Below are 13,046 nucleotides of genomic sequence, written 5' to 3' on the forward strand. Positions count from 1 at the left end.
TAAGTACTGCTGTTGTGATTGGTCATCATGGATAATTTTAAATTGAATAGGGAAGTGAGAAAAATGCATCAGATCCAGAAGGGGATGCTGCTACTGTTTTGGTGGTAGAGGAAGTTAGAATGTAGTCGTTACCACCATTCATTCATTTCACCTGTAAATACGTATCCATTTCGTGTATGTTCCAGGCCCTTGCTAGGTACTGGGAACACCGCGGTCCCTATATGTGTGTGTGTGTATATATACATATATATATGTGTGTGTGTGTATATATATGTATATAGCATGCAGACCAGGAGAAATATCGCGTTTACTTTTAATCTGTATAATTGCCTTATTATAGTGACCTAATGCAATTTGCTTTTGATGGTGGTGTGTCGCCTAACACTGCTTATAGAAAATATCTCTATTCCTTCACAACAGTCTTCTCTAACAATACAAAATGGAGTATCACATTTACCTGTAGGATTGCTATATCATCCCACAGGATAATTTTGCTTTCTAATACCAGAGTTAAAAAGTTATATTCAAAATTTTTCTTCTCATGTTATGCTTTAACTTTTGGTTTCTTTTCACTTGTCGGTAGTTTTTCTTGGAGAGGAACTCTAAATCCTTCAGGTAGTCTTTGCTTATGATTATTTTTTTTTCCCTACTTGAGAGCTTAAACATTAGATAACAGTTAGCAGGTAAACCAAAAATTAGTAAATGCAGTAACAAAGAATACCAGTTAGTAGTCCTGTGCTATTTCTTATTTTATTGATTAAGTTTTAAAAAAATGTGTGACTGTTTTAACACAAGGATGCCTTTGTTGCAGGTTATTGACCCAGTGGCTCCACGATACGTTGCATTACTGAAGAAAGAGGTGGTCCCAGTGAACGTCCCCGAGGCCCAGGAGGAGATGAAGGAAGTCGCCAAACACCCAAAGGTCTCCCTGCAGTTTCACCAGTGATGTCCTGTCTGTTAAAAAAGGAGCAGGATAATCACAGGGAAAATGTGCTGAGGTGGCAATAGTGTGACTTGGGGATAATTTCTATCCAGCATCATTTGTCAGGATTTCACACTGATTTTTAAGTTTTTTTACATTTTTTATTCAGTTTTTAAAGGTTGCTTTCTATTTATGGGCATCCCTGGTGTCTCAGATGGTAAAAAAAAATCTGCCTACAGTGCAGGAGACCTGAGTTTGATCTTTGGGTTGCAAAGATCCCCTGGAGAAGGGAATGGTTACCCACTCCAGTATTCTTGTCTGGAGAATCCCCATGGACAGAGGAGCCTGATGGGCTATAATCCATAGGGTCGCAAAGAGTCAGACACGACTGAGTGACTAACTTTTTTTGTTTACAGTTACTAGAGAATATTGGCTGTATTCCCCATATTGTACCTCCCTGAGCTTCTCTAACACCTATTAGTTTGTACCTTTCACTCCCTCACCCCTGTGTTGTCCTGTCCTGGACCTGTTTATCTGACTTATTTTGCTTAGCATGATGCCCCTCATGTCCATCCATGTTGCTGCAGATGACAAAATCTTTTCTTTTTTATGACTGAATAGTATTCCTCTGTGTGTGTGTGTGTGTGTGTGTGTGTGTGTGTGCGTGCGTGTACATGTACACACCACATTTCTTATCCGTTTATCTGTTGATGGCATTTAAGTTGCTTCCATATCTCTGCAATTGTAAGTAATGCTGCTATGCACATTGGGGTGCGTGTATCTTTTCAAGTTAGTGTTTTGGGTTATTTTGGATATACCCAGGAGTATTGCTGGGTCATATGGTAGTTCTGTTTAATTTTTTGAGAACCCTCCATACTGTTTTCCACAGGGGCCGTACCAATTCACATTCCCGTCAACAGTGTGCAGAGGTTCTCTTTTTTCCAACATTTTCGCCAACATATGCTATCTGTGTTCTTTTTTTGATGATGGCCATTCTCAAAGGTGTAAGGTGATATCTCATTGTGGTTTTGATTTGTATTTCCCTGATGATTAGTGATATTGAGCATCGTTTCATATACCTGTTGGCCATTTGCATTTTCTCTTTGGCACAACATCTGTTTGCTGCTTCTGTCCATTTTTAAATTGGCGTTTTTGTTTTCTTGATGTTGGACTGTATGGGCTGTTTGAGAATTTGACACTAATTGAAAAGTAATTGATTTTGTGGATTTCTCACTGAGGAAGTTTATTCTAGTAGTAGAGTTAATCCTGTCCACAGCACATCACGCAGAACCGTTACACTCAGTCGGTGCCTATTTTTTATTTTGTAGAAATAGCACATTAGCGTATAACAAGAATTTATTTCTTCCTGGAGATGTTACATAATCCTTGCTCTTATCTCTGTGTGAAAGCTGAGATACAGTTTTTATTAACTGGGTTGCTCACTATTACCTTTGCCTTTAAGCCAAAACATTTGACCTAGTAGTATTGAATCACAGCTGTGTCCAGAGTCTATCATACAACCATTGGCTCTGATTTTGAAAATATCCGTGAAGTGAAAATGGTACCTGTTTGTCTACATTGTGACTGTAAACCTTACATACAAGTAGCAGACAGTCTCTCCTAGTTGAGCCATGGTTGTTGTCTCACGTGGTCATGACTGCTCGGTTGATAATCTTGAAGCAAAAATAGATACTTTTGTTCCAGTTTTGTGAGTTGTCTATAAATATCCTTGTTAAATAATGAAGCTTATGTCCGTAGACTAACTCAGTCATACACTAATCTACTCATAACTATGTTATGCTCATAGACTAACTCACATACAAGATAATATGCTTCATTGTTGCTGTTTAGTCACTCAGTTGCGTCCAATTCTTTGAGACCTCCTGGACTGTGGCCCGCCAGACTCCTCTGTCCATGGGATTTCCCAGTCAAGAATATTGGAGTGTGTTGCCATTTCCTTCTCCAGGGAATATGCTTCATGGAGAGCTATAAATGTTCTAAGTTGTAGCTTTATGATTGCCTTTCTCTGTATAACATTAGCTTTTAATTTTGAAGACTTTGTTTAATGATATGCCTAATAAGACTTGGGGATTGCATGTCTCTCTGTGTGTGATTGATTGATTTGGCTTTACCTTTGCCTTTTTTATCTGATTGGTTCAACCAGGTGAATGGTGGTTCCTGATAGGTCATATCGCCCACTACAGTTAGCTTAAATGTGGAGCTAACTTAATGTTTTAAAATCAAAATGGTGATAATAAAGCTTTTAAGGGTGCTTGTTTGTTAAATTGATAGTTATAGTCAGATAGCTTAGTTAATAGTTACAGAAGAAGTAGTAATAAAGAATAGGTAATAGTTAAGTAATTGATTAGGAAGCATTGATGAGTGTACCACCCAGTTTGACCTGTGGAATTTTCATTATCATTTTCCTCACAAAATGTTCTATATTTAGCCTATCAGTATTCTGTTCTGAGCCCAGAATAGCATAAGTTGTTACAGCATACTGATATTCCTCAAGGGCATTGGTTCATTCAATGAACAGTTATTAAACACTGGTTATTTAAGATTTATTTGAAGGATCTTCTTATACTTTTTTCTTTTGATTTTGCTCAAACACGAATCTGAAATTTAACCAATGTAGCATTCTTTTTATTCCCCATGTCTCTTCTCTTCATATAATATATACTGAAATGGCAGAAAGTTTATCTTTCTTAACGTGTATACTGCTGTCCTTAAAATTTGTCTCCTAAAATGTGAAACATCTGTTGTTTCCTGCTAGGATGACATCTGTTCCTGTAATGTTCTACAGCCACTGATGAGAAATTACTTTATTTCCCCTTTGCTGCAAAAGCAGTGAGATTTTTGAGTCTAGCCAAGCAGATTCTGGTTGGAGGGACACAGAGAAGTACTGCTTCAGCCCTAAAAACAAAGAATGAGTGTTTTAGGCTGGAAGTAATCTTGGGGCAGACCACCTCATCTGACTCAATTACATTATTGTGCAGGCATCTGCCCCAGGGTCATTTAACTGGGAATCAGATTGATACAGAGGACCTCTGTTCATGTGAAGAAATAAAATGAATGAATATAAATTTGCATACTGAGTTCAATAGTTGAATGTTTCAACCAACACACTCTCTCTTTTTTTATTAATCAGAATCCTGATGTCGGCTTGAAGCCTGTGTGGTACAGCTCTAAGGTTTTCATCGAAGGTGCTGATGCAGAGACATTGTCAGAGGGTGAGATGGTTACATTTATAAACTGGGGCAACATCAACATTACTAAAATACACAAGTAAGAACTTTTTGTTTGTTTTCAAATAAATATGGGAGAGAAGTGTGTGATGTTTATCGATTTATTGACGATTACCTAATTCAGGCCCATTCATGAAGCTGGCTATCAAATCTCCCCATGCAAAAAAAAAAAAAAAAAACCTCCCCATGCATAGATGCTGCAAATTCTGGACACATTAAGTTGTTTTCCCCGTATATGTTTCAGTATATTTATAGAGTATCAGGGTACCTTTTGCTTGTGATGTTGGAAATGACTACTGTGCTTAGTCACTCAGTCTTGTCCAGTTCTTTGCAACCCTGTAGACTGTAGCCTGCCAGGCTTCTCTGTCCATGGGGATTCTCCAGGCAAGAATACTGGAGTGGGTTGCCATGCCCTCCTCCAGGGGATCTTACCAACCCAGGGATCAAACCCAGGTCTTCTGAATTGCAGGCAGATTCTTTACCATCTGAGCCACCAGGGAAGCCTGAAAATGACTACATGTAGATATAGAAAATAGTTCTACTATTTAGGGCCCCCCTTTTATTATCTAATTCTCAGTATACAATTGCATGATAGGAGAGATCCTTGGGACAGAATTTGTATATATAGCATTCTTTATCCTAAAATCTACTTTAAATTTAATTAGCTTGCCAGTTATTATAGTGGGACATAGTATGTTAATATTAATTTAGTAGACTCTGAAATCTCAGTTGTCCCTTCATTACATATATTTCGAGTAATTGCTGAATGTTTTGAAAACAGTATTTTGGCTTTTTTAATGCTTTACTTCAGGTGACTTTAAGATTCATAAACATGTTCATGTTCTTTATTGGATGTTTGTGGGTCTGGCATATACTACTGTCTTGATAGCAGGGGTTATACTTTATTCATCTCTTAACTAGTTCATGTCTGGTACCTACCAGAAACTCAAAAAGTGTTTGATTGAAATTTTTCCAAAGAAAATTCCTTATTTATTACAGGCATAGAACAAAATAATGCACTTATGACAGTGAAGATTTGTTTTCTGAAACTGCTTTTCAATCTTATTTTTAGAAATGCAGAAGGCAAAATTGTATCTCTTGATGCAAAATTGAATTTAGAGAACAAAGATTACAAGAAAACCACTAAGATTACTTGGCTTGCAGAGACCGAACATGCTCTTCCTGTCCCAGCAATCTGTGTTACTTATGAGCACTTGATCACGAAGCCCGTGCTGGGAAAAGATGAGGACTTTAAGCAGTATGTCAACAAAAACAGTAAGGTAGCCTAAAAGAAACCCTATTTCATCTCCCTCTATGTTAACTTTTCTTTAGAATTAAAAAAAAAAAAATTATTTATTTTTGGCTGTCCTTGGTCTTCATTGCTGTGAGGGCTTTTCTCTAGTTGCAGTGAGTGTGAGCCGGGGCTGCTCTCTAGTCACGGAGCATGGGCTTCTCACTGTGGCGGCTTCTCTTGTTGTGGGGCATGGGCCCTGGGCACACAGGCTTCAGTAGTTGTGCCACGTGGCCTCAGCAGCTGCGGCTCCCAGGCTCTAGACTCAGCAGTTGGGTACGTGGGCTTAGTTGCTCCCGGGCATGTGTAATCTTCTGGACCAAGAATTGCTCTTGTGTCTCCAGCATTGGCAGGCAGGTTCTTACCCACTGTACCACCAGGAAAAAGCCCAATGCTCTCATAATTTTAAGACAGTGTATTTTGGCCTATTATCATCTTTACAGCATGAAGAACTAATGCTGGGGGATCCCTGCCTTAAGGATTTGAAAAAAGGAGACATTATACAACTCCAGAGAAGAGGCTTCTTCATATGTGATCAACCTTATGAACCCGTTAGGTAAATCAATGTAACCAGACATTTAAATGAAAATGCTTTAAGTTCTTAGAGTAAATAATATTTCAGAAGTTTAAATGCCACTAAAATAATGTAACGGACATTATTCTCTGTTCCTGTTTCATTTGTTACTCTGTATTTATTTTTTCAGACTTTATTGTAACAAGTGTTAACATTGAAATAGTGTAATATTAACAACTTTTACTTCTAAAACTGAACCATTTTATAATACATCTTTGTGTGGTCCAAATAAAAAGAAAAAATTTCAGTGTTATCTTTGGATTAAATTACAACTTAACTACCTTTTCTTTATTGTATATTTTGATCAGGTATATTGTAGAATATAAATAGTGCAACAGGGCACAGAGGAGTGGGAGACTGGAAAATGATAAAGAGTACATTTTCTTTTTAGGGTGATGTAAATGTTTTAAAATTAGATAGTAGTGATGGTTGTACTTATGTAGCCATTGAATTGTATATTTTCAAAGGGTGGATTTTCTGGTATGTGAATTATATCTCAGTAAGTCCATATTAAAATATACTGAAGAGATATATAGGATTTTATTGTTACCAAATTCTCTTATTTTTACTCTGTGGCCTTTACTACAAAATTTGAATTTTTTTTTCTCTTTGCATGTGAATGGTCCTAGGGGTGGTGGATTCTGCTAATTACTGTACCCTTTAGAATTGAGAAATTATAATAAAATAAATGTTTTATAGAAATTCTTCTGTTTATAAGCATATTAGTTGTGGTATGTGGATGCATCTCCTTTAAATAAAGAGTGAGACATAAATATCCACTAATGCCATTTCTGGTGGCCAAAGTAGATATACCTTTGTCCTGGACTTATTTAGCAGGTTTATATCCATGAAAATTCATAAATTGAAAGTTTATGATTAGCACTGTCAATTTTTATTTATATATTTGTTTTTAAACTACTCTGAAGAAACTCTGATGTGAATAAGAGAATAGACTGTTTACTTACACTTTGCAAAGCATTAACAGTGCCATTGAATTAATCCAGCAATGCAGTTGCTGTTAAGATAAAGTTTTTTGTCCCTTCATTTTCTTTTTAGTCCATATAGTTGCATAGAAGCCCCATGCATTCTAATATACATTCCTGATGGACATACGAAGGAAATGCCAACATCTGGGTCAAAGGAAAAGACCAAAGTAGAAACAACAAAGAATGAGGCAAGTAATTGACTTCTGTGGATATGTCTCTAATCAGTGATCTTTCTGTCCTGGGATTTAGACTTTATTTTTCTTTTTCTTTGCTTTTAAATAAAGTGTTTATATATATATATATATATATATATAAATATAGAAAAGTATGCAAATTGTAAATGTTAACCGTTTAAAAAAGTAAAAGCCTTAAGTGTTAACAACTAATTCAGGGTTATACTGCTAGTATGTTGCTACTAGCAGTGGTTTATTCTCAGATTTGGTAGGTGTGTTATAATTTCTTAGGCTTCCCTGATACCTCAGTTGGTAAAGAATCTGCCTGCAATGCAGGAGACCCCAGTTTGATTCCTGGGTTGAGCAGATCTGCTGGAGAAGGGATGGGCTACCCACTCCAGTATTCTTGGGCTTCCCTTGTGGCTCAGCTGGTAAAGAATCAGCCTACAGTGCAGGAGACTTGGGTTCAATCCCTGGATTGGGAGGATCCCTTGGAGAAGGGAATGGCTACCCACTCCAGTATTCTGGCCTGGAGAATTCCATGGGCTGTGTAGTCCATGGGGTTGCAAATACTCAGACACGACTGGGTGACTTTTGCTTTCACTTTCTCATTTCTTTAAATAGTCTCCTAATGGTAACGATTCAGGTTCAGGTTTTTACTCTGAGAAAAGGGCATCATGAATGTCTGTGTACCTCTGCCTTTGTTTATTATTGTTACTTTTTATTAGGATACTTTTTTTTTTTAAAGGAATGAGATTGTTCATTTGAACTTTAAGAAAAAAAATTTTTGACTGCATCACGTGGCTTGCAGGATCTAAGTTCCCTGATCAGGGATTGAGTTTAAGTCCCCTGCAGTGGAAGCACAAGAGTCCTAACCACTGGACCCCCAGGGAATTCCCTAAACTTTTTAAAGAGATTAGCATTTAAAAATTTTGTGTTTAGCTTAAAATATTATAAAATAGTTTGATAAAATTTTGTGTAAAGATATTTAACACAAATTAATATTTTTATTTTTGGTTTTCTGTGTCTGTAGGCATCTACACCTCTTAAGACAAGATCGGCTCCTTCTCTGAGTACTTGTGCTACGTCTGAGGACTCCTTGGTCCTTTACAACAGAGTCGCTGCCCAAGGGGATGTGGTTCGTGAATTAAAAGCCAAGAAAGCCACAAAGGAAGATATAGATGCAGCTGTAAAACAGCTTTTGGCTTTGAAGGCTGAATATAAGGAGAAAACTGGCCAGGAATATAAGCCTGGAAATCCTCCTGCTGCAGTAGGACAGAATGTTTCTTCTAAATCATCATCAAATATTCTGGAAAGTAAATCTCTGTATGATGAAGTTGCTGCCCAAGGAGAAGTGGTTCGTAAACTGAAAGCCGAGAAAGCCCCTAAGGTCAGTATCCTGGAAGGAGTTTAGACACGTCAGTACCCTTATGAGGTCCAGCAATCTGGCCAGTCCCATTTTCTCATAAGATGTATTGTGTATAGACTGTCCGATTCAGTATTTTGGTGTAATAGTCAACGTTTACTGATGCATGCCTGTGCCAGGCTCTGGAAATATTGATGAGACACACCTGACCATCTAGAGGGGGGGCGGGGCTGAGGAAGAACTGTACACAGACTGTGATCCTGGGTGGTATGTGTAAATTGCTCTTAGAAGAGTCTGTGGCTGTAAGTGGCAGGGAAGGAAGAAACAGTCAGAAAGAATATCGAAACCAGTCCTGAAGTAGAAGCAGCCCTTTAAGGTGAATGACTTTCAGAGGAGGTACTCCTAAGTCTAGGTCTGTGGTTCTCAAGCTTTATTGTACGTCAGAATGACTGGAAGCTCACTCAAACACAGGTTGCTGGGCTCTGCCTGTTGAGTGTCAGCTCCAGTAAGTCCAGTGTGCAGAGGTTATGCATTTGTAAAAAGTTGTTCAGGTGATACTGATGCTGCTGTCCTGGGACTGGATATAGAAGATAGCACAAGCAAAAGTTCAGGGTGCATGCAGGGAATAAGGAATTGTCGGTGACTATTTCAGATTTTTTGTAGGGGAGCCCTCAAGTGATACCACATTTTGACTGAAGTATACATTTCATTGGGCTTCCATGGTGGCTTAGTAGTTAAGAATCCACCTGCCAATGCAGGAGACATGAGTTCGATCCCAAGGTCAGGAAGATCCTCTGGAGAAGGAAATGGCAACCCACTCCAGTATTCTTGCCTGGAGAATCCCATGGACAGGGACCTCGCAGGCTAAAGTCTGCACGTGGAAAAGAGTTAGACACCACTGAGTGACTAAACAGCAATACATTTCATTTTATTTCAATGATATCTTTAGGCAAGACGTTTAGCCAAGTGGGTGGTAGCACTGATTTTGGAACAGGATTGCTTTCTCAATATAAGAGACAAAGGAATGGCATCTGTGATAGAGAAAAATCATGTTTAACAATCAGGATATATAGTTCTATACTCAGAAAGTAATGAGATCTAAAACATGATCAATTTAATAATGCTGTAACTGGATAAGCTACCAAAAACTGTAGATCTGGGCTGTGGCATGAACATGGAGAGATGTGATGAACCACCGGGCCTGACTTACGTGACTGGAGGAGATTTGTTCTAAAGTGTTCCTGGGGATCTGTTGTCTCATCAGCGTCCTGGGCTTGGGTTGGAGAATGAGTGATTGGAGGTTGTAAATTCCTCACATCGTTAACAAGTTTTTCTGCCTCTGACTGGAGACCCTGTACCCTAGGAGTCTTTCTGTGGACCGTTGCCTTCTGGTGAGGAGAGAAAATGCTTTTGGGAGATCTTGGGGCTTTGACCAGCAGTTATTACTGATATTTTCCTGTCTTTCTCACTGTGAAGTGTGAGAAAGCTTTTCCCTTTAATTAGCCTGTTGAAGCTCTGCAGAGCTGTGATGCTCTGAAACAGCTTTGCTTCAAGGAGTAAAGGCTGCTAGGTGTATGGTTGGAGATATAAATCCTTGGTATTAAAAAAAAAATTCTTGCTATTTCCTGTCCTGTGGTGAGGTTAGGAGCATTTTGTACTCTTTGTATATCTCATTTACTAAGCACGGTCCCCTTTCTAGATGTAAGTTGAGGGGAAGGGCTTTGATCTTTAAACTCCTTCATTCTTAGTAGAATACATTGATATCCTGGGCTGATTTTTAGTCAGCTGCTTGTGTATGGGGTAGTAACAACAGCAGCAAGTATATTGAGTTAGCCAAAGTGGTCCATACCATCCGAATGAACTTTTTGGCCAACTCAGTACTTAGCGTCACAGCCAACTGTGTCTCCCATCTTGTTGGGTTAGTGGACTACATCCATTGAACAGCTCTTTATGAAAAGTCAGCCTGTGGGGCAAAAAAACACCTAAGTCTCTTTGGAAATTGGGGAGGTACTTTGACTACATATTTTTCGATAATGGTAAGTGTGGTACTGCTTCTTACTTCACTGTAGTTTAGTCTGCATTTATTGAATGCCTACAGTGTACCGTATCTATTTCAAAATGTTACTTTTATATATATATATTTTCCGCTAAATGCTGAAAGTAGTCAATTGCTCTTTTTCCTAGCAACTCAGTTACTGGGAATGGAAATGTTGTATAGACTTCATCTGGCACAGCGCAGTCTGCATGGATGCTATTTTTGCCTTTAATCCTCACAACAACCTTGTCCAATAATATTGAAATAATGCTCCTTTTTTTATTTGTTGTTTTAGTAACCAATGAGAAACTGCTTCCTGCAGTGACTGTGAATATAAAAGTAACTTTGTGAAGTTTGCAAAGCCTAGATTCCAAGTTATTTCCAGTTAGAGGCTTCTACGCACCAGAGGGGGGTCATGGTTTTACTAGTTTGTTACTATTTATTAAGCAAGCCTGTGCTGGTTTTACATTGATTTGTCTAAGCCTCTTAATCATTCCACTTCCCACAGAAGTAGTTTTTTAACCATGTCGTGTTACCACTAAAGTAAGGAATGTAGTCAGCTGAGGTTTTACAGTTACAGGTTTCCATGAGAGTTTCTTTCTCTGTTTCTCCCACCCCCTTTTCTGCTTCACGACCAGATTGGTGATTGTGTAGAAGAACCTTTAGGCATGGAGGCAGAATATTAGCATAACGTGGGCAAAGAATAGACACCTTCACGTTCACCCTCGGTGCCCCTTCCCGTCCACCCTGTGCTCCTCTTTGCTCTTCTTCCTGCCCAGTAGGCGTCTGTGTTAAAGTGGTGGGTTGAGCAGATAGCGTGAGAGGTGAAATTCACGAATACACCCAAGATTTCATAGCTCTGACTGCTGAGTTACTTTAATAGTTAAGGTCACTTTTCACATTTTACATTTTAACTTTTAAAAGTTTTAAAGCTGCAGGTCCAAAAAATAAAGTTTTGATTTTGAACAGATATCTCTGGTCTGAAATCTGAGTGAAATGTTTTGAACATTAAACAACATCTTATGGAAAAATTTGAACAAATCTTTTGGCCAACCCAATATTTTTTGAAATGGGAGTCAGGAACTGGTAAATCAAAGTTTTTATGGAATACTTGTGACACTTGAGGACAGGGCTTGCCAAACTGACCTACACCTGTGTTTTGTGAGTGAAATGTCACTGGAACATAACCACACTGACTAGTTTACATATTTTGTCTGCAGCCGTTTTTGTGCTATAATTCCAGATTTGAAGAGTTGCAACAGATTTGCAAAGCCTAAAATATTTACTGTCTGGCCCATGCCCTTTACTTGAAAAAGTTTTCTGATCTGTGCCTTAGAAGTTTTCAGAACCTTTATAGTTGAGGATTTTTAAAACTGGAGTAATAAATGGCAGCAAAATCAGATGATTACTACATTAAATATAAATAATGATTCATAGGACTTCTGTGACAGTCCAGTGGTTAAAAGACTTGACCTTCTAGTGCGGGGTTTGTGGGTTTGATCCCCAGTCGGGGAACTAAGATCTCATATGCTTCGGGGTTAAAAAAAACAGAGCATAAAAAACAGAAGCAAATTGTAACAGATTCAATAAAGGCCTAAAAAATGGTTCTCATAAAAAAAAATTCTTAAAAGTAATTCATAATTGTCTGGTCTTGTCAAACCTCGCCTATGTGGTGGAGGTGCTGGCCACCTTTCACTTCTGCAGTTGCAGCATTTTGATTCACAGTACCTTGTATTTATTTATTTATTTTTAGTGTCTTGTATTTAGAAAGTATTTTTTAAACCTTTTTTCCCACTGATCATTGAGGTGCTAAGGCCACTTTGAAAGGTTCTGTTCTTGCTAATTTTTGTTGTTGTTCTTACTATTTTAAAATTGGTTAGCTTTTTATTAAAGTTCCCCCCTTTTCCCATGGGGGAATGTTTCCATCTAGTGGCTGCTGCAAAAACATTTTGTGTACTTCTCATATGTTCCAGCCAGCTGTGTTCTCATCCACTTTGTCCATTTTCAGTCATATTTTAACATCCTACTCTCAGGGTCATTTTTACTTCCTCAAATTCCCATCTTAAACCTTTACTGAAGATTTTTCAGTATGCTGTTTTCATTCTCATTTATTCCCACCAGCAGTTATTTATTGAAAACTTTTTTTTGTCTGTATTGGCACATTAGGTAAGTTTAGAGCAGTCTTTGTTCATTAAAGACTTAAAATCTATTAACAAGTGCTTATTACATTCTGCTGTTGTGTAGTCGTGTACTGAGTAGTATCATTCAAGTTTGCTTTGTAAATGTCTTTTAATGCAGAAAACTAAAATATTAAATTATTTTTTTCTCATTCTGTGAGACATACTCAAGTAACAATCATGGATCTCTTTTAAAAAAGCAGTTTTTGTGGCATGTTAGCAGGATTAAAATTGCCTTTTAAATTTAGATCCCTGTCTCCTATTTTCTGTAATG

General features: G+C 38.0%; 1 protein-coding gene across 1 annotated transcript in view; it reads left to right on the forward strand.

Moving 5' to 3' along the window:
* The window catches only part of EPRS1 (glutamyl-prolyl-tRNA synthetase 1), a 60,995-nt gene that overhangs the window by 23,857 nt on the left and 24,092 nt on the right, over positions 1–13,046 (forward strand). Inside the window, exons 13-18 of the mRNA XM_043484881.1 lie at positions 812–922; positions 4,074–4,210; positions 5,243–5,450; positions 5,905–6,017; positions 7,092–7,209; positions 8,228–8,584. Coding sequence (XP_043340816.1) covers positions 812–922; positions 4,074–4,210; positions 5,243–5,450; positions 5,905–6,017; positions 7,092–7,209; positions 8,228–8,584 — 1,044 coding nt within the window. The remainder of the gene's footprint in view (positions 1–811; positions 923–4,073; positions 4,211–5,242; positions 5,451–5,904; positions 6,018–7,091; positions 7,210–8,227; positions 8,585–13,046) is intronic.

This window comes from Cervus canadensis, chromosome 13 (genome assembly GCF_019320065.1).
Source record: "Cervus canadensis isolate Bull #8, Minnesota chromosome 13, ASM1932006v1, whole genome shotgun sequence".
NCBI lineage: Eukaryota > Metazoa > Chordata > Mammalia > Artiodactyla > Cervidae > Cervus > Cervus canadensis.